This window comes from Pseudopipra pipra, chromosome 3 (genome assembly GCF_036250125.1).
Source record: "Pseudopipra pipra isolate bDixPip1 chromosome 3, bDixPip1.hap1, whole genome shotgun sequence".
NCBI classification, from domain to species: Eukaryota; Metazoa; Chordata; class Aves; order Passeriformes; family Pipridae; genus Pseudopipra; species Pseudopipra pipra.
The window spans coordinates 27560686-27587820 of NC_087551.1; the positions used below are offsets into that span (position 1 = coordinate 27560686).

Genomic DNA, 27135 nt, shown 5'->3' on the forward strand with positions numbered 1-27135 from the left:
AAGGAAGGAAAAACATAAAAATAAATCTCCTGCTATGCAATGGCCACTAATAAAACTTATCAATGACATCCTTTAATTAGTAAGTAATCATACCTTGGAATCCCTGAACACAACAATCTATCATTATCATTATCTGAAGAGTGCGATATGAAAAGGTTTATGGTATATTTCTCTTTCTTAGTCCTGTAGTAGTTCAGCCTCCTGCTCCTAAAACAATTGGGAGTGACTTCCTTGCTTTCCACATTAAGAGATCTTTCCTGATAGCTGTGTATTTGTTGTTCCCAGAAGTACTAGGAAGTAGACTCTTTATCTCTTGGACAACAGCAGCCCTTCCTCCTCTTTTCCCCAAATAAAATAGTGAGAATAGCTTTGGAGTTGAAGTATATTTAATGCAATGGTCATCATCCGAGCACAGACCTGTTTAATCTTGTTTGAATTCTGTGTGGTTTCAAAACAACAGGGCCTTGGCATACAGTGATTGCAAAGAAATTAATGAGAATTAAATATGCTGTGCTCTCCTTTTTCAGCAAGTGGGATCCCAGCGTTTCAGTGTCAACATGCCTCACAAGTTCAGCATTCACAATTACAAAGTGCCCACCTTCTGTGACCACTGTGGTTCATTGCTCTGGGGTCTTTTGAGACAAGGTTTACAATGCAAAGGTAAGGCGCCACTTTAGAGCTTTTCTTTTTGTTTGTGAGTGACTTGTAGACTTGGAAAGGCTTCAAGTTATTCTGTCTTTGCCAAAATGTACAGAAATGAATAGAAAGTAAGTAGTGGACCAATGTAAGGATTGCCATCATGGTTAGAAAATGGTCCTTTACCAACACCAGTCAGTGACAGATGCAGAGGACAGAGGTGAAGAAACACATTTTGCACTCACTGCCATGTAGGTTTATTGCCACATAGGATATTAGAAGTTGGCAGAAAATAAGGAGCATGAGAATGTACATCCCTACAGATTATGTGCCTTTTGTGTTTTGAGGTTGTTAAACTTTTTAAACATCATTATTCCAGCTACTATTCCCTTTAATATCATCTTCAAAAATTTCTATTATGTATTGGCTAGACTAGGTAGAACCAGTCCTGTGTGCCCATATCCAGATTATGAGGTATTCTTATCCAGCTAAATCATCCTTTGTGATGGTCTACCTAGCCCTTCTATTCCAGAAAATAAAGGATTCATTATGTTCTGCAGCTTAAGGACTATGTTCTCTGTACAGTAACTGTGTGAAGTTACGGCTGGCAGGTGCATTCATTTTAGCTGTCAAAAATATTTGGTTCTGTATCTGTTTGTTTAGAACTGATCCATATATTCCAAAGTGGGGAGAAAAAAGTGCAAACAGTTCCAAAGGAAAGTAGTGTTTTAGAAACAGTGAATAAAATACTTCAGTTACTAGGTTGAAGGGAGTAATGTCATGAAGATTGTCAGATTCTTAGAAAGTAGTGCCTAGTGGAATTATAAGCATTTTTGTTTTGATACACTGTACAAATGGATAGGTCCATCTTCAGAAATACATGTTATGTACACTTCTCAGCAGCAGAAACATGGAGTCACATATATGTATAAACATGTTATCTATTAAATATATCCTTTGCATTTAAGATGAGACATAACTACAGGTGAAGGTCAGACCTAATGTTTCATGTTACAAAATTGCTGAGCAGCAAGGGAAAGGAGAAATTTCTCCCATGGCAAAGTTATGTACCATGAGAGTGTTCTGAAGTTCAGACCTTCCCTTGTGATTCTGTCTAGTGAGCAGTGATGAAATGTTAGGCTCTAAATACTATTGCTTTACTGCTATTGAAAATTTGCACAAATGCAAATTATCTTAATTATTGTGAAGATATGTTGAGTGAAGATTTTTCAATTAAACCAGGGTTTTTTCTCTTTGTTTTTTTTTTTTTTAGCTAGAGCTATAGTATCTCTCCACCTAATCTGTGAATATATGAGTTCGCATTCATGTTCTATCTCAAGTACCATAACGGTTCATTTGCTCCCAAGTGTAAAAAATAATGTTATTTCTCATATGTATGCATTTACTGTGTAGCAGATGCACAGAAAAAATAGTGCTACGTTGCTTTCTTCATGTTCATAAAATTATTGCTTATAAAAATGCAGTGTTGTCTGCATGAAATGTAGAACTCACCTGAGCTGAAAATGCCATTTTCTGTGTGCTTGGTTTTTTCTCTTTAACAAGTGCTGAGTGACTCCTTTCTTCAGAGATGTACTTGCTTGCCCAGTGTGGTTATTAACACCATGAGAAGTGTGTAACAGAGGTTTATTCTTCTGTTTGTTTTTTTTTCACTAGTCACTCTTGTGCATCTTATTACAAAATATGTTCATAAAGTTGTACTGTACAAAATTTTCCTCCTTGCTTTATTTCAAGCAGTTCAGTTCCTCGATGTCCACTGTTCTGGATCCTAGGTCAGATGTTTTACGTGCCACTGAGGTTTTCTCACTGCATATACATTCACTGAAAATACCATGTTTAGCAATTTCTTTTTGCTTTTCTTGTGAGCTGATACATATTTAAAGAGGAAAGGCAGTGGCTTTCTGAAGCCCATGGTTACTGCCAGATACAGTGCCTGGATGTAATCCCAGAGGCAAATGTGTTTCTTTCTTTAGGGCTTGTACAGTGAAAGCATCATTGATGAAAAATATAGTGAAATGCAGCTTCATAAATACATACTTTTTATTTTCTTTTCTCTGAAAAGTAATGAAGCGAGTAATTTGAGCAATTGAATGTTAATCTAGCATTTAATTACACTTGAAGTTTTGCCACAAGAGGGCACTGAAGTCTCAGATAAAATATGTCACCTGCTCCTAACAAAACTGTGCTCCACCAGTTTCAGCGGAACTGTGTTCTTGCTCCTGCCCCATAATCTGGAAGCAATGTAACTTTTTTCACCTCTTACTTGAGGTATGCTCATCTCGGGAGATTTAAGAGAAAGAGCTTAGTAACTGGACTGCCATCTAAAGAAAGTGGATGTCTAACACTTTTATTAAAACTTAAAGCACTGTTGGTTTTATGATTGCCTGCATTAGAAGTTAATCTAATTCTGTAGAGTAGAGTAAGAAGGAATAAAACATATGGATCTAATGTTGTGCTCTTGGTAGAGGACTGTTAAAATCCAAGCTCTGAAGGACTTTTCTTCAAATTCTATTTAAGAATTACATGATCATTAGATATTTTCATTTGTTCCTGTGTCTCTTATGGGTACTGAGTGAAAACACTATTCTACGTTATCATACCAGAATGATAACCAGGTTAGTAACTTTATATTAGCTTTGAAGTGTACCTTCAAATCCAGCTCAGTATTTTCCTACTGAGATCGTTTTTATTTGAAAAAGTTCTTGGTAGGTCCAATAAGGTCTGATTTAGGTAAGACCAATGCATGCCAAGGTAGTATTTAGTTTACTTCACATCTCATTACAGTTTGCAAGATGAATGTACATCGACGCTGTGAAACAAATGTGGCACCAAACTGTGGAGTGGATGCTAGAGGCATAGCTAAAGTTCTTGCAGATCTTGGAGTCACTCCAGATAAGATCACTAATAGCGGGCAGAGGAGGAAAAAGGTAATTTTACTATGAATTATCACAGAAAAAAGAGATAAGTATGACTGTATTGTAACTTTATTAGTTGGGGTTCAATCCCACTGAACTGACTTGCGCGATAATTTTTTTTAAGTCAGTACAGATCTAAGACTTTGGCTTTTGTTTTATAAGTGCAAATCATCTATTCTGAATTTTGGTATGAAAATTATTTTGACCTGCTACAATGCTGCAAACCTGGAGTCTGTAAAACGTGTGGAAGAATTTTCCCTTTTTAATTTTGGGGAAGGAGATTTGACAGAGAAAGAGTGTATGACACAACATTTCATGAAAACATAGATGCCTGTTTGGCTCTGAATTGGCATTGGATAATTGATTGACTGGGAGACAGATCTGCTCCATAGTATTGTAAATGCTGATAAATGAGCAAAGTGCTGATTCTCATGGAGAGGAGCTGTTTGCCAGAGACAGTTCCACAGTTATCACTATTATAGGAGGAACCAGGCTGTTTTAGAAATAAAAAGCGTAGGTCACCCAAGTACATCCAAAGCCAATGGAGTTATACTGGATTGATGATATGTATCCTGGATCAAATTGAGCCCACACTTTATATCTGTGTATGATTGTGATAACAGACACATTGCTCTCTCTTACAGAAATAGGCAATTTTTACCATAATTTCTTTAAACACTGGCATTTGCTTCTTTTCATTTTCCTACCTATTGCACACTGGGATCCCATGTGCACTGTTTAAAATGTTACAGAAGCATAGGAAACTCAAGAATAAATCAATTGATCTGACTCTCCTGGGCAAAGTTGTTGTCATGTTATTACTTCATGAGTTAGTTTGCAGTGCTTGCTGATACTTGCTATAAACGTATTTATGGGATAGACTTGAATACAGACTCATGGTGGCTATTCAAAACTTTCCCACTCACTGGGTATGTTTGCTGCATTTATTTCATCTTAAGAACCTGTTTTTCTTTCAATTGCCTGTTCTTTCAGTGTTTATATTATGGTCTCCATTTGATATGATGCCATCTACAGTGTGGGTGAGGTTCTACTAGTAAGAATCCATGGGGCTAGAACACTTTCACATTGCTTGATACTTCCACTTATGAATTAAAGTTGTTGAATTAAATTTCCTCATGGCATGGGAAGACCTCACAGCTGAGTACCCCTTTTGGAATTGTTCTTAGCTAATTGCAGGTGCAGAGACTCAACCACCAGTTCCAGGAAGTGCATCGTCAGAAGAAGATAGGTCAAAGTCAGCACCAACATCTCCGTGTGATCAAGGTCAAACATATCTTTTTATTTCCTAACTGAAATATTTTTTTTTGTCACACATTTTCCTTCTTAAAACTATGAGCCCCAGCCTCTGTAGAACCAAATCAGTTAAGTAGTTACCACCAGAAATTGAAGCACTTAGAGTTATGAACTGCAAAAACTTTTTTAAAAGGCCTGCTTCTCATTTCATTTAAATCTGTGAAATAAAGTGTCTTTCAAAGGGTAAATTATAAAACAGTCATCTTAAAATATTAAGTTTATTAGATGGGTCCTTGTCAACAAAATACATTTATGGAAGGAGTTTATACATTCCTACTGTAAGAGTGAGAACATTTTAAATAGTAACACAGAACTTGAGAGAACCTTTATTTATCTGAAAATCCTCTGTTAATAAGTTTCTGAGATAAAATTGACTCCTTGTAATTCCATGTTGAACATTTGTGACAATAAAAGCTTCCACCCAGATAGGCTATGCTCGCGTATCTGGTCTCTAGAGGCTTCATAAAGCTGTGTTTCTTTTCAGCAATTTTTTTTAATGCATAGATTTGGACAAAAATATTTTAATCTTCACTGATACCACCTGACTTCATTGAGCTGAACAGCCAATTGTGTATGTATGAACAGCCTGAGTGTGTATGTCAGGAGCACTTTTTGAGTCTGATTTATTTGTTGTTTTTAAAAATCAGAAGTCTGTGAGGTATTTTATGTACCATCACGTGTGTAATCTGACAAGTGAAAAATCTTTGCACCAAGACATAGGAAGACAGAAATTTTTGTGTCAAATTCTTTGAAAGTTGTTTTCTGTTGAGACATTTCTCAACCTTATTTTAAGGAAGACACTTCCATAGGTCCATTGTAATTAAGTGCTGTAAACCTCTGCATCCAGAACTGATTTAAATTTGTCAACCTTTTGGTTTCGCAGAAATTGTTCTGATTGAATAATAATTTTTTAAATATCTGATGTTTTGCTGTCAGAATTCGTCTAAGTTCTCTCTTAAATTTCACTTTTTTAGCTGTCCAGTAAAGTTGCTTCCAAGGCCATCAGGCAGAAGTAACATGCAAAGCTTGGGACAGACCCCAAGGTCCGTTAGTCACCAAGACTCACTATATTTAACACTGAGAAACCTTCAGAACCGTTTAGCAGATCTACACAATTGCTGCTTGAAGCAGCACTAGGAATGGTCAAAGACTTTATTGGCAGGCGTCTGCTAACAGCTGGAGCTGAATAAGATGCTCCATTCATGTTGACTTCAAGGACTGGGACAGCCAACTATCCTTTGAACTTTTGAAGACACAGCTCTAAAATACTTAAGCAGGAAGATGAGTAAGTGCTGCAGGAAGATAGAGATATTCAAAACAAAGTACTTCTCTGTGGTACAGGAACACCCAAAGTCACTTAAAACAACTATTTGGCTACTATTCTGACTTATCTTTCAAGTTTTGGATATGTCATTCTCTTAGGTTCATTTTAAAAGGCCACCCTTCCTGTTAGAGCAGGGGTTTGGCTGATTACTGTAAGGTGGAGAAGCAGTTTGCTAAATATGTATTCTTAGCCACAGAATGCTCTTAAACACAGCATTCAGAGATGATGAATGTCCCTTCCCACACTGATACAGACTAACACAGGCTGTTTTTCTGATGGTTAGTTAAAACTAACTTTTCCTCACGTTTCAACAGAAATCAAGGAGCTGGAAAACAACATTAGGAAAGCATTATCGTTTGACAATCGGGGAGAGGAGCACAGAGCAACAGCTACGACGTCAACAGACAACCAGCTTAACAAACCTGGGGAGAATGGTGAAAATGGGGAGGTTAAACAGGCTCAGGGCAAGCGAATAGGCCTTGAAGAGTTCAACTTCATCAAAGTATTAGGGAAAGGCAGCTTTGGCAAGGTGGGTAGCTTTTTTTTCTTTTCTTTTTTTTTTTTTTTTTTAAATTGGTGTGCAGGGGGTTTTTGACTGTATTGCTTTGGAAATGTTCATAGGGACATTCAGAAAGTGCTTTACCCAACAAATCAGAAATACCAGTCACCTAATGAGCTGGCATTTTCTGTGCTTTAGCTCACTTTGTTAACTAGGGTCAAGCCTTTTGAAACAAAGTGTCAATGTTCCATTGTATCAGGATATTGGTAATAAAGACATACATACAGTTACATACACACTGTTCAACTAAATTTCTTTTGGTCAAGGAGGAAAAATCAGCTCAGTAATAATGCTGTGGAGTTACTTCACTTTCTAGATGATACCCAGTTCAAGTTTACTTATTTCACAGAACAGTTTATGTGCTTGTTTTTCCTCAATGGGTGTGTTCAGTGCTGGAGGAAGCAGAACTGAAGCATTTCCACTCAGATACGACAAGGGCTTAGAGGGCTGACCAAAATACCACATAAGCAGCAAAGATGTAACTCACCAGATACCTTCCCACAGTAGGGAATTGATGAGGGATGGAATTGCTTTGTTTACAGGGCTTATAGATTTTCTTTTCACACTGCTCTGTACTGTGGAATCAAAGAGGAGGACTGAAATGTGAATCTGTTTCAGAAGTACACTCTTCCTTCCTTGATATACAGGAACTGCAGATGGAAGGGAACAAGGCTGAAGCAGTTCTTTTGTCTCCCTGTTTTCTAATCCTTTCTCTGAAGATTACCCTGGCTCCAAGCCAGAACTGACCTTAAAGAGAATATAGGGCCCAAACTTTAAACAATAGTAGTAGTTAAAAATCAACAACTTGAAAGCAGCTGGAATGGTAACTTTGTATTTTATACTAAGTTCATCAGACTCAAATCTTACTAACAAAAGTGGGAGATAAAATTGGGAAATAAATTTCTGTTCTATATCAACTTCCTTGTTTACTTTTTGAGACTTCACTAAGATAATTAACAAAATAGATACCTTCTCTTTCAAATTGAAAGAATACCAGAAGTATATTTTTCTAAAATTACAGTACTTTACTTTTTATTTTAAAAACTGCAGCTTCATTCAGGAAAGCATGTAACTGGTTTTGAGTTTCCAGTGCAGTCAAACTCATATGCAACCCTGCGTTTATGGCATCTGTTGTTCATATGTAAACAGAATTTCTCTTTCTTTTAGGTAATGTTAGCTGAGCTAAAAGGTAAAGATGAAGTATACGCAGTGAAAGTCTTGAAGAAAGATGTCATACTTCAAGATGATGACGTAGACTGTACAATGACAGAAAAGAGAATTCTTGCATTAGCACGGAAACATCCGTATTTAACACAACTTTACTGCTGCTTCCAGACAAAGGTAAGCTACGTGAACCTTTTACCAGTTTGTGCCCAAGGAACAATATTCACTATTTCCAGACTGAAAGACAACAACATGAAAAGTACAACAATATTTTGAAAATATTTCTGGTAAGTTTTTGGCATTTCCGTAGTATTGTACGGGAGTACTGGCTGCTGTTAAATAGTATAAATACTGTTACCGCGTAAGTACCAGGAGATGGCAGTAAATGAGTTAAAAAATAAGAAAGCCACATGCAAAAAATACACAAAAACTACCGAGGTGCCATTTTCTGTGTTTCTTTGGTACATTAATAGGGTGCATCATTTATTGAATTAAGTACAAAAGTCTTTAACAGCCAGTAATCAGAGTAAAAATGGTAAAACAATCTTGTTAGAAATGGGGTTATGGCAGAACTCATCTTTTCAGTTTTCTTGTGCTGTGTAGTATACAAAAATGTTCAAAAAAGAAAGGAAATGGGTATAATGCTTATCAAGTTCCTATAATGTTAGTGACACCCATGTGCTTGAGGAGCAAGGAGAAGGAAGGCAGAGAGAGCTAATAATGAGAGTCTGTTACCGTGGTGTGTTCCTTGCTGGTAATTTTTCATACAGAATTCCTCTTCATAGCATGTTTTGGATTTGCTGCTTATATAAAAGTGAATGTTTGGATGGTGTAGCTCAGTCTGTATCCAGTCAGTGTAAGTGCTTGAAACCAGTTGTGTTTGCAGAATATTTCTGGTTTCCTTTTGTAGTTTCTTATTACTCTCTTGTCGTTCAGCTGAGCTGAATTTGAAACTAAGTGATCTTTAAGGTCTCTTCCAACCAAAAGCATTCTGTGATTTTATGAGGTAAAAATGCCATTTATTTCAGTGGGATAAATTTTTGACCTATGAGGAATAGGTTTAGATATTTGTGTGTTTTAAATGAAACACTTGAAAACAATCACTTCCTTGAAACTTGTGGGGTTGGTGTTTTGTTTTTTTTCAGTAAGACACTACATTTGGGTATTTGAGTCAATTTAATGGAAAGATTAAATGAATAATTAAATTACCATATTGAACAAAATTAAGAGTTGCTAATAGTGTGTATGAGTGTATGTGTGTGCATATGCAAATACCTATATATTCACATACTGTAACCAAAACTATGTATGTCACAAGTAAGCAATTGCAATACTTACAAGTGTAGAATTACAGAAAAGCTGTGACTAAAAGATCTTCTAGCAAAATTGTCAGGAAAGATAAATAAGGCAGTGGGAAGGCCATTGAAAAACAGCTAGTAGGATCAAGATTATAATGGTTCAAATACAGAAATAGCAAGCATTTAATATGTTTATACAGTTCTTAAAATAGTGAAAATGCATTAGCATTTTATAGGCTTTGAAGTTGTCACAAAACAGTAGCCCAGGAAGATGTGTATACAATTTATGTCTGTGGAGAATGTTTCATGCATTCAGTCTTTTATTTTATGTGTGACCATACTCTTAAATTGTTTTAGTGTATTATTTTTAAGTTTGTAACTAGAACTAAGCATATTATTTCAGATGAAGGAAGCGATAAAAAGATTGTACTTGGGTGATGTGAACAGAGAGGGACCTTTATGACTAAGTGCACTCCCTGAAGTGCAAATAAATGCATCAGCAGCCTGATGGGAATCATGTGGCAGAACATTGGTAAAGATCAGTTTTACATGATATGAATTATGACTGAAAATTCTCCTGCTACTTCATGGATTTCCTGGACGTTCCTTTCCTTTTATACTTTTTATCTGTTCTCCCCTCTTTTATATCATGCTTTCTGCTTTCCTCCCTGCTCTCCAAAGCCATTCATCAAAGATGTTGAGAAATTCTTCTCACCATCTTCTTTCTTCCCAGTTCTCTTAACAGAGAGAAACTGTAGTTTGTGGCTTTTCTTGAACTCAGAGGAACTGATACTTAAGTGGTTTATAGTTTACAAGTCATAGGCTAATGTCTCTTATCAAATAACCAAAACTACACCTGGTGATACCCAATCATATTAAAAGCCCACAGTTGAAAAATTGAAGGATTTTTTTGAGCATGGCCTATGAACAGTTTACAAAGAACTCTTTATAAAGAAATGAAACAACCAAACACCAAAAAATATGTAAAAGCAAAAGCAGTACATCTGCTAAAACTTTAAATTATATATGAATGACAACAAATGAAAATGTACCTAGTAAATTAGTCACCGAATGATTTGCTCAGGTTCAGTGGAAAAACAGGTAGAAAAACTTGCTTGAACAAACATAGTTTGTGGTTAAAATAGCTTTTCTGAGACAAAGGCTGTTGTACAATAGGTTTTAAAATGTGTTTCACAGTAGCGTGTAGTTACTTACGTTGTGATTTTATGCTGTACCATGGCTACTGTACTTTACAGAACTGGTCCCTGTAGTGATCAGGCTGGAATTAAATTTTACATTTCAAGTAGAGCATACTTACTGCATACACCCTTAATGGGAAGATTGACTCACTGTTTGTTGTCAAAGCACTCAGAGGTTGTCTTCATAGAACGAGATTGCTTGCTTTGTTCCCCTTCCACAAAAATGCAGATGTAAAAGTTTGACTTTATATATTGCAGTGTTTTCCTTCAGTAATCAGCTGAAGACACTGTGGAAAAGTTGCCTAATGTGCTTTTTACAGTAAGTATGCTTCAGTATTATTTATTTTTTACATGGAGTGCAAACATTAGTGTCATTTACTAAATGATACTATTATTATCACAGCAAGTAAGGAAGCATATTTTAAATTATTTTGGAATTCAGAAATTGTGCCAAAAAATGGCTAAAACCAGCATACCTTATACACTAATGTGTTCTTAGCCCTATATATCTAAATTTCTTCTAGCAATCCCATCTAACTTCCTTATTTTAAAGAAATATTCTTGGGACTGACATTTCTCATGTTTCTGCTTAGTCCAAAAGCAACCTTTGACCAAACCAATTCGCTTTAAGCTTATCAAAAAATGATCCCCACCCGAATCAACATTCTATATTAAGATTTTATATATTCAAATATTGTACTTCAGGAATAGTCTTATATTCTTCTGCAGTCTGATCTGGAAGTTAAGGGAGATGGGTTCTGTTCCGAAGCTTGAGATAAAGTATGCAAAGCTGATGTAGGATGTTTTTATCTGCAATAGTTTGAACTATGAACTCCACAGCCCAGTCCTACACATCAGAAAGAATGTAAAATCTCCAGGGAGGACCTCAGCTGATGTGCATTTTTACGTGGAAGGAGCTTAGCTATTTTAGCTCAGCATATCTTAAAAAATTGTGTCACAGTTGGAGAGTGGTTTTCAACACTCTTATACTATGACAGCATTTCCCTTCTTGCTTTGCCAGAATATGGTCATTGCATCTATCAATGTATTCAGAAGTTTGAGTTATGTTTTGCATGTGGTCTGTCAGCAGGAATATAAATGATGAATACTGTATTCTGTATTTGGCACTCCCGTAGTGAAAATTCCCAAGGCCTGTCATACAGGGTACAGCATTTTTGTAATAACTGACCTTTGCTTACCATCATCTTTGATTTATTCGGAACTTCATTGTGTCATTTATTGAGAAAACATCAGGAGTTTTCAGGACTAGTGCTGTTTTCATTCTGTTTTCACTCTTCCTCCTATCTTCTCTTCTTCTGTGTCTTGGTCCCTTGATTTTTTAGTAAGGAGTGTCTTACCTGACAGTAATACTGACGCTGCCCAGTTCCCCCCTTCAGGGCCCTCTTCACTCCAACCTCATACCATGCTTCAGGGATCAACTATGGAACAGTATCAACATTTGAATTTATTGGTAGTGCTTCAGTCAGGTGTTGTCTAAGGGGTTTTAAGTGTTTCTAGAGCTATTTTCTCTGAAGACATTCTTGTATTTATGATACTTCATTCACTTTTGGAAGTTTTGGAAGTGTGAGAATTAAAGTGGTTTTTAATGGGAAGTTCTAGAAAATATAACTAGCTTCACTTTATTCCTCCTACACCCCTGTCAACCTTCTTCAGAGTACTTAAAATTTTCTAAACCTCTACCCTATAAGATGCGTACACATATATGTGCACACCCTATAATTTATAGTGAATTATCCTAATAAATACTTAAGAAATAAAATGGTTTTAAAATTATTTAAGACAGTGAAAGCTTTATTATGATAATGCATTATAAAATTAGAAGATTTGGGAGCTACTGCTTTTAACATCTGCCATTTGATTTTTTTATCCAACTTTATGAAATTAGATAGATTTGAAAATAGTGCTGTCCTCTTTTCATAGCACTATGTTCAACAGACATAGTAGAGAGTATTATTAGTGCAGAAAAATGTTCCTTTTGAATTATAGAGTTGCCGAACTTGTAAAGGACCCTTAGTCAACATTATAGCTATTTCTGTTAGAGGAAACAAGTAGTTAAATAAAGGGTAGAGAAAGTCAGTTACTACAGGTAAATAGTTAGACTTATACCACCCATAAAAACAATCTTCTTCTATACAATGTTAAAATCAGCCTATCTATCCATAGCATAGCTCCTGGGCTCACATATAAGCCATTCACTTCTTTCCTGTGTTCTGCTGTAGGAAGGTAGAGATCAGCCATATGACAGTGGCAAAACTGAAGGACATCTAGGAAGAGGCTCTAGTGACCCTATTATGACTATGTTGATCCCTTAACTGTTACATTCTACCTAGTGGCTTACTACTGGTTTATCCTTGATTATCAGTACTGTGGTTCAGGTATTATTCCTTTCTGCTGTTTGCACTGTACCTAGCACCCTCTGAGTGATGCTAGAGGTCTGGTTTTATAAAGCTGAAATTTAGGATATTTTATTTCTATTTCAGCTGTCCTGATGTACCTTCGTTACTCTGCCAAATCTCTGAATCTCTTTATGCATCAGATCCTTCTAAAAACCAAGAGTGATCAGTCTTTCTTCTACTATGAGTTGTATTTAAATGTTTCCAGGAAGGGTTTGGAAGTCCAGTAGAAAGCTGTAAAATGGAGTTCCATTTTTAAAGTGACTTCTTTCATTTGTGAAAGAAAATGTAAAACACCAAAAGGAAAGAGAATCACATGCTAATCATTTCTTTAAGTCCTAGTTTCTAAGGGCTTTCTAAGTTGATTTACGAAGAATTACTGTACTGTGTGACCAAAACTGTCTTTGGTAATGTAAAAGCAAGTCTTATTTCTCTTATGTGTATTGTACAAAAAATTACATGTCTTCTGCAATAATAGCTCAGAGGAGTGTCATTTATGATATACAGTGCAAATTAACCTAACTGACTGGCCACTGTTACATTCATCTGGGACTAATCAGAGCTTTTAATCCATTTTATCTGGTATTCCCGTACTTTTGTTGCTAAGCAGCTAAAGCCATTATGCAGATATTGCTATATGGGTGTAATCAGTTTAACACAAGTTTGCATTGCCTTTTATTACTGATTAGTGTCAAATTAGAACTTTTTAGGGCCCAATTCTGTTCATTATTATCCCTGCTTCAGTGGATTTGTACATGTGTGAGACAAAAGACTAAATGAACTCTGTATTTTTAGCTATTTTAACTCTAAAATATTTTAATACAATTTAAATATAAAATTATTGACAAAGATTTCTTAATGGTAAGTGTTAGCTATGGTAAAAAGGTAGAATAAAATTGTAGGTAATCATAGAGCGATGTTATTTATACTGTTTCTATTATGGTACCTTTTTATATACACATTTATACACAATTATATTCAAACCTCATTTTAATATTTTATTGACTTGTATTGCTATATATGCATATACACAGAATGTGAACAATAGTAGGTGTTTTTTAATTCCCAGCTGATTTCTACGGGCAGTTCATATCATAAGAAATTAAAATGTACTGATTTTGACTCTTTCTTCAGAATGTTTCCTGAAGCACTAGAAGTTAGATTACTATCTGGTGATGTTTCATATATCATACAGTTAAGAACTTATGTGAATATATCAAATTGTGGCAGAATAAGGTTTTACAGAAATTTGTATACTGTGTATGTTAAATTTAGATTTCCTGTTGACTGCTACACCGTATGAATGCATTGACCGCGATCCCCGCATTGTCTAAAATAGACATTATGGTCAAGAATAGTTGGAACGGTGAAGCTGATGATTAAATACTGTAATCATTGTCTCCCTCACACACACAAGCCCCTGTTTCCAGCATGATGACCCGGTTTTGGGAAACTTGCTGTTACGCTGCTCAGTTATCGCTAGCTGCTCTTGAAGGATTATTAAAGCCTGGTTAGCTCACTGAAGATTCATTGTTCACATTAGTCCTTTTAGTGTTAAACTTCAAGTCAGGCTATCAGTGCAGCCAGGCTCATCAAGGGCCTGTAGGAGAAATTATTCCTCCAGCATCAATCAGAAGAGTCTAAATGCTTCTCTTTCAGACAGGAAGGACTTTTATTTTGTGATGTAGCACCCAAACTGAACAGGACTCTTTCACACCCTCTCAAAGCTAGGGCTTGTTCCTAGTTTGCATGTATACAAGTGAGTGCTGCAGCTGCAGCTCCATGGATTGCTTTGCTGTAACCAACTGAGGCCTCCACAACCCTGGGAATAGTCCCGAGTCAGCATCTGTGGCCAGAATTCACTGCAACTGCCGTCATGAAATAGGTGAGGGGAAGCTGGAGTTTGTACTGATTTTTTTTACCTTGGTCCTCATGTCTGCGTATTAGGGTTTTAGAGTTAACTATGCCAGTAGTTCACTGTGTTACAGACATCTTAGTTTAGCCAAGCGTAAAATTCAACTTCAGGATTTTAATCCTCATCTGATCATGTGCAGGCAGGAGATTTTTAGGATAACAGGTAGAGCTAAGGGCCTTTTAGGTACTGTTTTTATATCTCTTGGACAGAGTAGCTGCAACTACATATTACACACTTTTCCTCTTGGAAAAAGTGTGTTTCTCCAGTTGAGGCATGTTTGAGGGGAGAAATTTTCAGACAACCTGCCAGATGCTTTGCCAGTAACTTTCCTGGCAGGCCTGTCTGTCTTGTACACTATCTTTTAGCAGAGATTAGAGGAGAAAGGAATATTGTCATCCAAACTGGATGAAGGGGGTAGCAGACTTTCAAACTGGAGTAGTCCCATCCCTTACCGTGCCCACAGAATCTCTGTATAAGCTTTGCACATGACTGTGTTAACATCATTTTGGTTGGTTCCTGATCTGGCATTCTTAATCTTAGAGCTCTTGTGGGAACGGAGTACTGTTCCTTATCCAGGAGGATAATTGAATAATGCTGCTTTAAATGAAATCCTACATGTTAAAGCTGGATTGTGGCTTTCAGTTTAGTTTTGTCTTGGGAGAGACAAGTGGGAAGGATAAGGATGATATAACTTATAGCAGCAGCCCTCGGAAGAAATGTGCCTGACTGGTTTCTGTCAGGATCTGTTACCCTGCAGCCACGTTCTGTGACCTTCCTTTCTGTCCTTTCTCTGTATGTAGATCTTGAGACCATCCTCACACGTGTTGTAGGTTCCCTCATTTGGACAGAAGAGACCTAGGTGTATGACCTACATGAACCCACTGGTCCCTTGTCCTCGCACCCTTTGTGCTTTTTCTTGTATTTTATGGCCATAAAGCACTATTGGCAATGTGTCTGTAATGGATTCAGGATAAAAATGAATTTTTAAATGTAAAACCTATCTTTAAAATAAATGAAAATGTAACACTCACATGGGTAGCTGTCAGGATGTCTCATTTATGCTTGTGCACTGTTTTAAAAGCTATTTAAAGGAAGCCTGTGTCACACAAGAGATTGTGGGGAAACATTTAAGGCTGTGTTTGTTAGGTGTTGCTCTTACAAGTAAACAACTAACGCACCCCAAAGGAAAAGTCAGGAAAAAGGAAACTGCATATAAAATTTGATTCTTCTGCAGCTTCTTTTCTAAATGCAGGAAATTATTCTCTTTGGAATACATTTGGGCACTTTAATACAACTTTTTTTTTTTTTGGTAACTACAGTAAGCTTAGTGAATTATAATTGTACACCAGAGAATTTCACCATGGGAAAGGAGTGGAACTTGCAAAACATTTGGGTTTGCATCTTTAGTAACATTTAGTAAAATTTTCATTGCTTTTTTTACCATGTACGTGGAGTAATTTTAGTTTTGGCATGACATGTCTTCTGCTCCATGCACCATGTGTGAGGTGGGCCAAACTTGAGTAGGGTATAACTTAAGTTACTCTTTATCCCTTCTTCTCAAAACCGCACCATCAGATTATTTTTACACTTTTAATGGGTATGTGAGTAGGTTTGAGGGAATCCAGTTCATGCCATTTTATCTCACTTGTGGGTGAGTACTTTTAGCAAAAACAGACACACTTTTTTTTTTTTGATGGCTGCAGGGTTTATTCTTGCATAGTTACTCTGGGCTGTGTAAGAGTAGTGATGCCCAGCCTGTAGTCTCATGCTTGCGTGTGGAGAAGCATGTCAGGAACCTCTTTGTGTTCCCACATGACCGTTGTCTAAGCTTAGAATTATTCAGTGCATTTTCCTTAAAATTATGATGTAGAAGATGGTCTATAATGTCAACTGAGCAGTTAAGAGAAGTGACTCTCTTAACTGTGTGTACTTGAGGGCCTATGAGCTCACAGCTCACACCAAGGCTGAAATGCTGTGTGAAGAGTATATAAAACTTCCACGAATAGTAAGAAGCAGTAAACATAAATCTATAAAACATGTACATGTAAACTGTATGTCATCATTAATGGTTTTCTGTTCTCTTCTAGTGAGCTGATCAGTCACTAAAAGGTAATTGGTCAGAACTAAGGAAACCTGGATAATAAAGACTACTCCCAGATCTTGGCTATGCTTATTAGTACAGTAGATCATAGGAATGCAAAGAGTGTTCATGGAAGGCACTATGAAGGTTAACTTACAACCTTAACTACTTTAATTGTGTGTAGCTAGTAGTAAGTCTGCATATTTCCATAATCTAATTTTGAAGTTGTGACCTAGAGAGATCACCCTATTTTATCCTTCATACATCCAAGGAAGACTCAGTTACAGCTCTTCCTTACAGAGTATGTGCATCTTGACAAGTACACAAGAAGGAAAATTATCCTTTTAGGTATTTGACTTTCCATTCAGCATATAGAAGGATGAAGGGGATCCATTTCATAAGCTTCTATAAATAAGTTTTTCCTAGAAGCTTCACAGAATCACACAAGATAACTAAATTCAAATGCTCTTATTGATAAGTAGTTTCTTGAAAAGTCTGTGGTGGTGCTTGCTTTCTCTTTTCTGTTTTCAGAAACCCAATATTAAACTAATCACACAGAATTCTGCCACTTAAAACTCCTTTGTGAAATGTAGAAAAAACTATGCCCTGAAGATAAAACTATTTTCTTCTGTACTGTCTTACTCATTTCAGAGGGTTTGGATGGCTTAAACAATGGCAGAATTTTGGACAGAGTTTCCTGTTGTCTGACTAATTTAAACTTATGAATTTCTGGGGTTTTCAACTGCATTAAGCCTATGCTTTGCCAAAAATTAATCAGGTTCTGGAAACAGGAAAGTACGGAAAATAAAATAGATACAATTAATGCTTTTAAAGGTCACTGTTGCATTTATAGAACTACAGAAATCCAGACAGTGAAGAGAGGTGTATGAATAATGACTTTCCATAGGTATTGAAAAAGTCTGCCTCAGGTAACTCGTATTTATCATAAGAACAAAAAAAGCCAGTATATGGGGCTTACACAGATCAATGGATATTCCTAAAGGCCTTCATTTTCAGTAAGAGTTATGAAAACAAGTTGAACAAAGAACCTTATATGTAGACTAAGGATTTTGCATGTATTTATTAAGTTTTTATTAATTCTGTGTGTTCACATTTTTTTTCTCTTGAAATATGAAATTTTAACCTGTTGCTAGATTCCTCTCATCCCCTTTTGAGAACTGTTTTTTTACAAAGGGCCAAAGAAAAGACAGAAACAAATTCTGTTCTTATGAAGTTCTGCAGAAGACATGCTAATGTAAGAGCAACCAACAGCACGTTTGGCCCAGTCTCTAGCAGTGCCAAAGCACATGCCCAGGAAGAATGTAAAGCATATCATGACATTTTTCCAGAATGGTATCCCAATATCATGAGATTGATGACTTGGGCATTTCCTGAGCCAAAGATGGTGGGTTTGCATGTAATCAGATGGCACTTTGCATATAATATGGTTTGTGGGAAGTGTTAGAGTGAGAAGCTATTTGGAAATGTAGCTGTTGGAGAGCATTGCATTTTGTTCACCCCTCTGGAGTGGAGAAATCTTCTTAATACCTCTGCAAACAGACAGCCCTGTAGGGCAGTATAAATCTTTATACCATTTCTTTTTAATGATATTTCTGAAAGTGGTGTCTGTGCCATTAAAAAACCTCAAAACTGATGTAGCTTCGCTATTTTTTCATCATTTTCTCAAGTAGTGAAATAATGTATCTGAGTATCTGGAAATAGCAACTAAATCTACTGAGATTTGTCAGATAGGAAAAAAACAGGATTTCCTATAGGTATTTTGATATGCATGTCCATAATGTACTGTTCTCCATACATTAGTTAGAAAAAGTATTACATACTGTTATCCAGGTAAACAGTCCACAGTAAATTTGATAGAACAGTTCTCAGGTTACATTTTCCATCACCGAGAACTAAGGTACTGACAGAAAGAGGTAAGTGTTACATTATCTTGTGCTTTCCCATCAGGAACATAAGCAGTGAACCACAGCTGGCAATGTCATGGCAGAGCCAAAAGGGCATCATGCATAATGCATTAGACTTAATTAAGGAGCATGCCAAAGAGTGATGCCATCCTCTTTCAAATTTTCGGTGTGCAGTGTTCGTCTGTTGAATTTCTGAAGCAGAAATGAAATAAAGGGGTTCTTTAAACTTATTTCAGCCACTTTTTAACACATTTATCTGAGCATTTCTTGAAGAAAAGATTGGGTATAGACAACTTTCAGAAAGGACAATAGCTGTGTTGGATATACTGATGCATATAACCCATGGATTTATTTATGGACCCATACAGTAGGAGAACAAGTTTTAAAACAGGAGTTAATTAGCTTCTTTGGACATCCAAGAAATCTCACTTGTTGTGTGTTAAGAGAATCAAAGAGGAAAAATGAAATAAGTTTTGGCAGGAAGAGGGTCTATCTTCAGGGCTTTAAAATTCTCTATAGCCCTGGAAGGTCCTTTTTGGTTGCATTCAGATGTGAGAAACTTGGTGGTCATGTTGCTGAGGTCTCACTCATACAGTCTTGTGCCACATGTTCTCGTGCTTGCAGTACTCAAGAGCAAGTTCTTTAATGGCAACTGCTCTATTGCAGCAGCAATAGGAAAGGAAGCTTGCAGAGCTTTTCCAGCACAATGAGAAATGGGAAGATATATCTAATGAGATTTCTGGATCAGAAATGAGGGAGGTTTAGATAGGAATCTGAATTTAAAGAGGCTTAAACTCACCAAATCTCTGATCTTTTGGAAATTTGCCATGAATCTGTGGGAAAAGTTAGGAAAGAATTGTTGCTGGGTGATATGCCCTAGGAGATTAAATGCTTTCTACAGTGCACTTCAATGTGGTATTATTATATAAAACACTCAAAGTGGTTCAAATATCCCTTAGGCGAACATGTAATCTCAGCCACATGCGTAACCCAATAGCTGAGTATTGTTTCACTCTGCTTTTTAACTGAATTTAGACTGATGATTTGAGTCTAAGAAGCCACAGGCAGCTCCCTAGAACCTAAATATTGCCAAGTTCAGGATTTAATAGACAATGCAAACTTTATTAAAATTAATCAATGATTATCTGATTGCACAGTTACCATCATTCTGTAAATAGCATCCACAGAAAAGGGATATGTTTACTGACCTTGTCCAGAGAAAAGTAATGTTTTATCCATTAGTATCCATGTTGGTTTTAAAGTTGTTTACATTCTTTGAGGAAATGCGGAAGCTACTGCTTGAAGAGGTTAGAGGACATATGAGTTTATATGTTCCTTTTGAAAATATTCTTGAAACAAATGCTAAATTAAATTATTCAAGTAATAGCAGAGAGAACATTATGTCTTGGCAAGCTGAATTTACTCTGTTATACTTGAATAAAGAAATCTGAACTATGGGGGGGGGAAGTTGCCAGATCTTATCATGATACAGTGAAGAATTACATAGTTTTTTTGGTCTTACCAGTAAGTTTTGCTTGCAAGTTACTGCCTTTGTCAAGTTACTGATTGTCTCAGAAAGATAAACGGAGTACAAATAAAATTATTTGATGGTTTTAGTAGAATGTTTAGAAGGTTAAAAGCATGATAATCTGTTAATGAAAAATTCTGAGGATTTTAATTCTTTTTCCTTTTCCTTCTTTTTCCCTGTAAGAGTAGATGTCTGTTAATTTAAAAAGCAGTAATTTGTGATCATTCCTTAAAGCTCTCCTTTGAATTATGTAAATTGTTGTCCCTTAGAAACCTTAGGTTATAAACTTCAAAGGAGTCTCATGAAGCCTCGAGGTGAAAGTAGGTGAAATTTTCAAAAAGACTTTCTCTCCCATATGGAACTAAAGATATGGGAAATTGTGTCAGTGCAACTGAAGTTTGCTTTGAAATGCTGGGTTAGCACAACCACAAAGTACGGAATGGAAAGGTTGAAATCACTGCTGGTGTACTTACTGAATCACAAAGGCTAAGTTCGTGCAAATCGTTCCCACTGCTCTTTTGTTCCTAATTCCAGAGAACATTTTTTAATGATTAATATATTTTTTTCTTAGAATGAAGTATTACACTGGGCCTTGGTTACAGCAGATTACATTTCCCTGAACATGTTTTACTCCAGGAATAGTTGTAGAAATGCAATGTCAAATCAGTGAGGCAAATATAAACCACAAGTTCAACATTTTGTAATCGTACAGAGACAAATGTTATCCCACTAGTGTTCTTTCTCTCCTAAAATATAAGATTTCTTTTTAAATCTGTTTAGTTATGAGACACCAGTTGCATTATTCTGCTTTACTGGCTTGCTGTGTTGGTCTGTCAGTTCAGTTCTTGTGGCCTATGTGCAGTTTTTGATCCTAAATTAAGAAAGATAAAAACTTTGCCCTCTCTTTGCCTTGTTTCACATAACACCACAATTGCTATAAAAGTAAGATAAATACATTGGAAGTTACTCCATTTGGGTTTTTTATTATTTATATTAAAAATAATTATGTGAACCTTTGACAAAATTTTTTTAATTGAGCAGCCTGGTCCAGTGGGAGGTGTCCCTGCCCATGATCTCTTTCAACCCAAATCACTTTTTGATTCTGTGATCCTATAAATATACACTTAACCAATTATTGTTTTCAAGATACTGGTGACTGTGAACTAGAAATTGTTCTTCAAAATGCTGAAAAGCTTTGCTGCTTCACACAGATAATTTCTCTCTGTGTTAAAAATCTGACTGTATTGTAACACAGAAAAGTAACCACATGGACACCTGCTGTGAAGCTCCTCTTGATAAATAATGACCAGAAGGTATCATTTCCATGCATCATCAGTCATAAGCCTTCAACACAGTTTGAAATTTAATAATAAATAAATAAAACTGAAATTAGAATTAGGAAAATAAATACAATCATGCTTCTTTCTGATACACATAGTGAAATCAGTTAATTTATAATGAAAAGAAAGATAGCTTTTTTATTTTTTAAAAAGTTCAAACTTAAATATGTCTTCTAGAAAGGAGAGAGAGAATGTGTCAGCAATCTTAGATACAACTACTCGTTTATTATTTTTAGAAATTTACGAAGACTTATTACGGGTGGTCTTTTAAAATTTTTAGTTGCAATCCTGTTCACATTATCCAGAGAGAATGCATTATTCATGCATTATTTCAGGAAAGGCATTTTGCCTTAACTTTGCATATGTGGTGAAAAAAAATTCCTGAAAGGAATTTCCCGTGTCCTCTTAAACTGTTATGAAGCTTCCATCACTCCACTGTTCGTAAATACCATTGACATTTTCATAGCTGATGCTTGTAATCTCACCAAGGCACTGACCATTTCTGCTTATTTTCTTAATATAAGAGGCTGTTGAACCTGCTTTAAAACTTGCTGGTGTTTTACACATGGGATGGGATTTTTGACAGGTAAGCAACATATCTGAATGTATAGACTCCTTTCATTTTTACTTACTGCTTATTAAGAGCTATACTTATTTTTGCATGTTTGTGATCTTTATGTGTTCTTTATACTCAGGCATAGTATTGAGAAAAGGGTACTGGAAGCTCTGTCTCTAAAGCCGTGTCTTAAAAAATAAAGTTCACATTCCTTATGTTATAATTGTTTGCATGGGACAATTAAGTGATGCTATGGAAATTGTAACTGGAATTGTGATTTGATCCAGTACTTGTAGAAGTAACTTTGCTTTTGATCAGGCTCACAGTGATGAAAGCAAGATACTGTGTGATGGCACTGTATAGATTTTAGGAGTGTTCTATAACATTTTATTGCTGCAGTCTGTCACCTGATGAGAATGTTTATGAAAAGAATACCGAAAATGTACTCAGTCTGCATCTGACAGGCAGGTATATGTCAATGAAAACTTTTCTCAGGATGTTGTCCAAGTTGTGTGGCATAGCGGAATTGGGTTTGGTTTGTTTGTTTGTTTCAATAGCGACAACCTTTAATTCAATGAAGCTGAAAAAGTGAAATTAACTATTGAGGGGTGAAAAATGGAGAGCAAACAGTTTGGATTCGTTTGTACAGAAATGAAACATGTTTTATTACAGGCTATTTGAACACTCACCAATTAATAGTGAAGTTTCATGATATGTGCACACTGATCTAAGACTGTGTTGATGCTGGTGAATGAGAGTGTCTTTCCCTCAGCTCCCCCCTTGCTGGGGCTACCCAGTCTTTCCATTACATCTATTCCAGTAAGGCCTTGTATGGATGAGTTCATTCAGTTTTCTGGTAGAGCTGAAAAGTGAAGTAGCAAAAAATAATCTGTGTGTCAATGAGCAGCTCCAGCCTGCCAGACACTCAGTGGTGCCTGTGAGCAGCAAGTGTGGAAGAGGCTGACACTTTCCTCAGTAGCAGTTCACTGCTGGGACAGTAAGCCAGCTGGGAAATCCCATGTTGCCCTGCCTATCCAGAGAGCAGTGGATTTTCTTCTTAAAAGAGAAAAAAGAAAATCTCAACTGCAGTTTTTTCACAGTGGTGTTTTGTGGCTGTAATCACCTTAGATGTGATCCTAAACTCTTTATTCTCATGATCGCTGTTAAGTTGCTCATGAGAATGGAAAACAAGATTTGTGGGTTAGTTTTAATCCTTTTGAAGATAATGGTTATATTCCCACTGACTTCAGAAGGGTCAGAAACATTAGCCTTCTTATTTTTTTGCCATGACCAGAAAGAAGTATGTATTGCAGATGAGATGTCATTTTGTCATCTGTTAGAAATTCAGCTTTTGGCACTGAAACTATGTGAGCAGCATGTGCAGTTGCTGTTTTGTTTCTGCGTTTTGGTGGATTTTTTAGTTTAGTTTGTTGGTCTAGTGTCTATAGTCAATGAAGCCTCAGTAGTAGTTGTTAGCCATAAATTGATAATAGTCTTAAGATGACATACTATAATTTTCCATGTCTATCTTTGGAAGTACTTGTTTCACTTCTGCACAGTATTAGATTATGTGGATTAAACAGTATGTTACCTATGCAGTAGAGGACTTATAATGGTTGATCCCAAATGGAATGCAAAATATCTGAATGTGTATATTTAAAGGACAGGAAAAAAAATTGGCTAGATTTGATATACAGATTTCCATATATCAAATGCAGCAGTTAATTTGCAAAACAGCTGGAGATTGCAGAGTATTTGTGTAATAATAACTGGTGTTAGCACTCTCCAGATACATTGATCTTTCAGGAACTGGCACGTCCTTGTGTCTTCTCCTTTCTTGGGGCAATTTTTTCTGAACTTTATCAGATATCCCCTGTGACTGCCTGTCACTATCTTCTCACAGGACTGTGAGCTCTCTAGGCAGGATCAGCCCTGCTCACTGACCGCTGCTCTGCTTTGCATCACTGCCAAGTGCATGGCTGCTGGATTGAAGTCTGCAATCTTGACATCCCCTGTTTGAACAAGACCTGGCTCAGTTAGATAGATACAAGTCATAACCTGCTGGCTACACTTACTTTGTGCCTTACTGTTACAGCAATTTGTGGGATGAAATGGATAAAATAGGAAAGTCAAATAGACATGAAAGGCATGCACAAGTGAGTTTGCCATGGCTATTTTGATTGTGTATCATGAGGTGGTATTTGTACACTTTTTGTGTACAAATTTGTGTATTTGACTACTTTTTGAAACAATTTTTGCTTCCTGTACTAAATCAGAAAAGAGGATTCAGGACAGTCTGTTTCAGGAGACAGAAACAGGTTAGTCTGTCATTGTTTTTCTGGCCAAACCATGTGTATAAAACATGTGCACCAACATGTTTGTATGTTCATGCACCCAAAGCACATACACTTTTTCTAGAATATGATTCTGTCCTGGTAGTTCAGTGTTCAGCTTCCCCTGTGCACACTTTAGTTATTTTCTTAAACATTTATTAATACGTCTGCTATAGTTTTTAAAATTTGAAGCTGTTTAAAGAAGTTTGTCCTTCTAATTTTTTCTTACTGTTCCAAAAAGCTTGTCTTTTCTTCTTGAGTTGATTTGAATTTTCATATATATATTTGTGATTAAACCCACATTCACATTACCAATGAAAGCTAGATCCACTGCAGTGATTTTAAACATGGGTTCTACTTATGTTCTTTAACATGTGCTAATAAAAGATTTTTTTAACATTTTTGTAAAACCCAATACTAGATAAACAATTCAAATCCCACATAAAAATGCTTTGGACTGAAATGAAATACACTGAATGTCATTGGCACTGGGAAAAAGAATGCTTCGTGTTGAAGGCTTATGACTGATGATGCATGGAAATGATACTTTCTGGTCATCATTTAGCAAGAGGAGCTTCACAGCAGGTGTCCATGTGGTTACTTTTCTGTGTTACAGTACAGTCAGATTTTTAACACAGAGAGAAATTACCTATGTGAAGAGAAATACGGAAGAGTATGTTATATTGATAAGCTGTTCATTTTGACAGAAAGGCTGTTTTTGCTGTAAACCAACACTATACATGCTGGAGGCTAGATGGCTGTTTTTCTTCCAGTTTTCAAACCACAGTGTCTTTTAGCTTTCTATTTCCAACACACAGTATGTTAAAGTAAATATTAAGCTCTATCATCAGACAACTTTCAAGATCTATGGAACTATTGATTTGCATGAATTCAGGATGGATTAAGTCCTGTGTACATCAAAGTTATCTCTGTCAGAAGTTCTTAGAAAGGTTTTTTCCCTAAGGATTCCTGTAAATTTCTTAGATCTATGATTAGGTTTGTCCTTCCATGTAATTACTTTCAATCTAGATACAGCACAGACTTTTTGAGTCAGGCTTGCTACTAGAAATTTTTTGTGTTGGGTTTTTTTTGTCCTTTTTTTGTGTTGGGTTTTTGTTTTTCCTTAATGTATACACCAGTATTCTTGCTGATCCCCACTAAGGGTGTTTGTTAAGTGCAAAATTTTATGTTCTACATGTTGAACTCAGTGTGGTTTAAAGAAAAAAATCTAGGTTTGCACTTTTTATGACCCAAACTTTCATTCATCATAGAATTCTGTGCTTAATCTGTTCTAGGATCTCTGCCATAATCTTATCGCTTTAATTATAGTCCCTAAAAATGCAAAAAATGTTATATAACTCTTTCTGAACTTGTTTGGGCTTCTTATAGACATGCTTATGTGGCAGTAAAAGCAATATGCTGTCCAATCATGGCATAGGGGAAAAGTCATGCAAGCAACAATTAAGATCTGGTTTTCTGAAAAGAAACTTTTAGAGATACACAAATAATAGTTTCATTACAATTCTCTGAAAAATATAGATTTCCAAAGACTGGAGTCGAGTAAATTTGAATTTGTCAAATTGAAGTTATTGCAAACTTTCTGGTTTTTTCTTTTGAGGTCAGGTTCTAACAGATTAAACATATGCCATAGAATGACTTGCATCATCCTCTGTCTGTAATTTAGAAAATTGTCAGTTCATTGTTTTCATATAGAACTAAAAACCATTTGGGATTTATGCATGTTGTAAAAATCTATGTCTGCAGGGCTTACCCAGCTAGAGTTAGAATTACTTTGTGTCTTTTCACATTGTGAAGGGTTTCTGCATTTCCTTTTGTGGGGTCCCTGAAAGAAGGCAAGGTTCATCATTAATGTTGTCATAATGCTAAAGGCAAGAAAAAATAGGAGGAACTGTTTTTTATTTGCAGTTTACAAATCCTCTGTGTGTGTGTGTGTGTGTGTGTGTGTGTGTGTATTATAGGTTTTTAAGGGCATTTTTGTAAGAGCTACTGACTTTTTGAATTGTTCATTAACTCTGTTTGTAAAGTTCCCTTGTTTATTTTGCACATGGTTTTTCTATGTCTTCAGACTCAATTTTATTTTAAATCTTTCATATTTTAATACTTTTTAATGTCACGTGACAGGTCATATAAGCATAATAAAATTTAGGCTCAGAAGGGACCACTCGACCTGTCATGTGCTTGTCTGCACAACACAGATAGGCACACACACTCTGAAAAGCAGTGGCTGATCAGCTTGATCATTCTGCCCAGAGCCACGTGGTCTCTCACCTTGATAGCAGAAGCAAATCTTAATGTGAGACTAAGTCAAGGCGTTCACAAAACTATTTTGGTGGGAGCATAATAAAAGCAGTTTATGTAGGATTAGCCTAATGATGTGTTAAAGTGTTCTGAGAAGTTCCATCATGTATCAGAAACATGTTGGCTGTTGAATAATTTCGCAGAAATTATAGGTAGCTGTAGATATTTGTGGATGCAGACAAGAGAGTGTCAAAATGAAACTGATGTATAAGCATTTTTACCAGTATTCAGGCCATCGGGAGTAATGGGAAATATGGCATATATGTTGGACCAGCACATCATTCTTGGTGAATAACTC

At 36.2% G+C, this 27135-nt stretch overlaps 1 protein-coding gene across 2 annotated transcripts in view; it reads left to right on the top strand.

The window, feature by feature from the left end:
* The window catches only part of PRKCE (protein kinase C epsilon), a 287720-nt gene that overhangs the window by 179002 nt on the left and 81583 nt on the right, over positions 1 to 27135 (top strand). For both annotated transcript variants that reach the window (XM_064648402.1, XM_064648403.1), the window contains exons 6-10: positions 528 to 660; positions 3439 to 3581; positions 4757 to 4853; positions 6522 to 6736; positions 7934 to 8107. In XM_064648402.1, coding sequence (XP_064504472.1) covers positions 528 to 660; positions 3439 to 3581; positions 4757 to 4853; positions 6522 to 6736; positions 7934 to 8107 — 762 coding nt within the window. The remainder of the gene's footprint in view (positions 1 to 527; positions 661 to 3438; positions 3582 to 4756; positions 4854 to 6521; positions 6737 to 7933; positions 8108 to 27135) is intronic.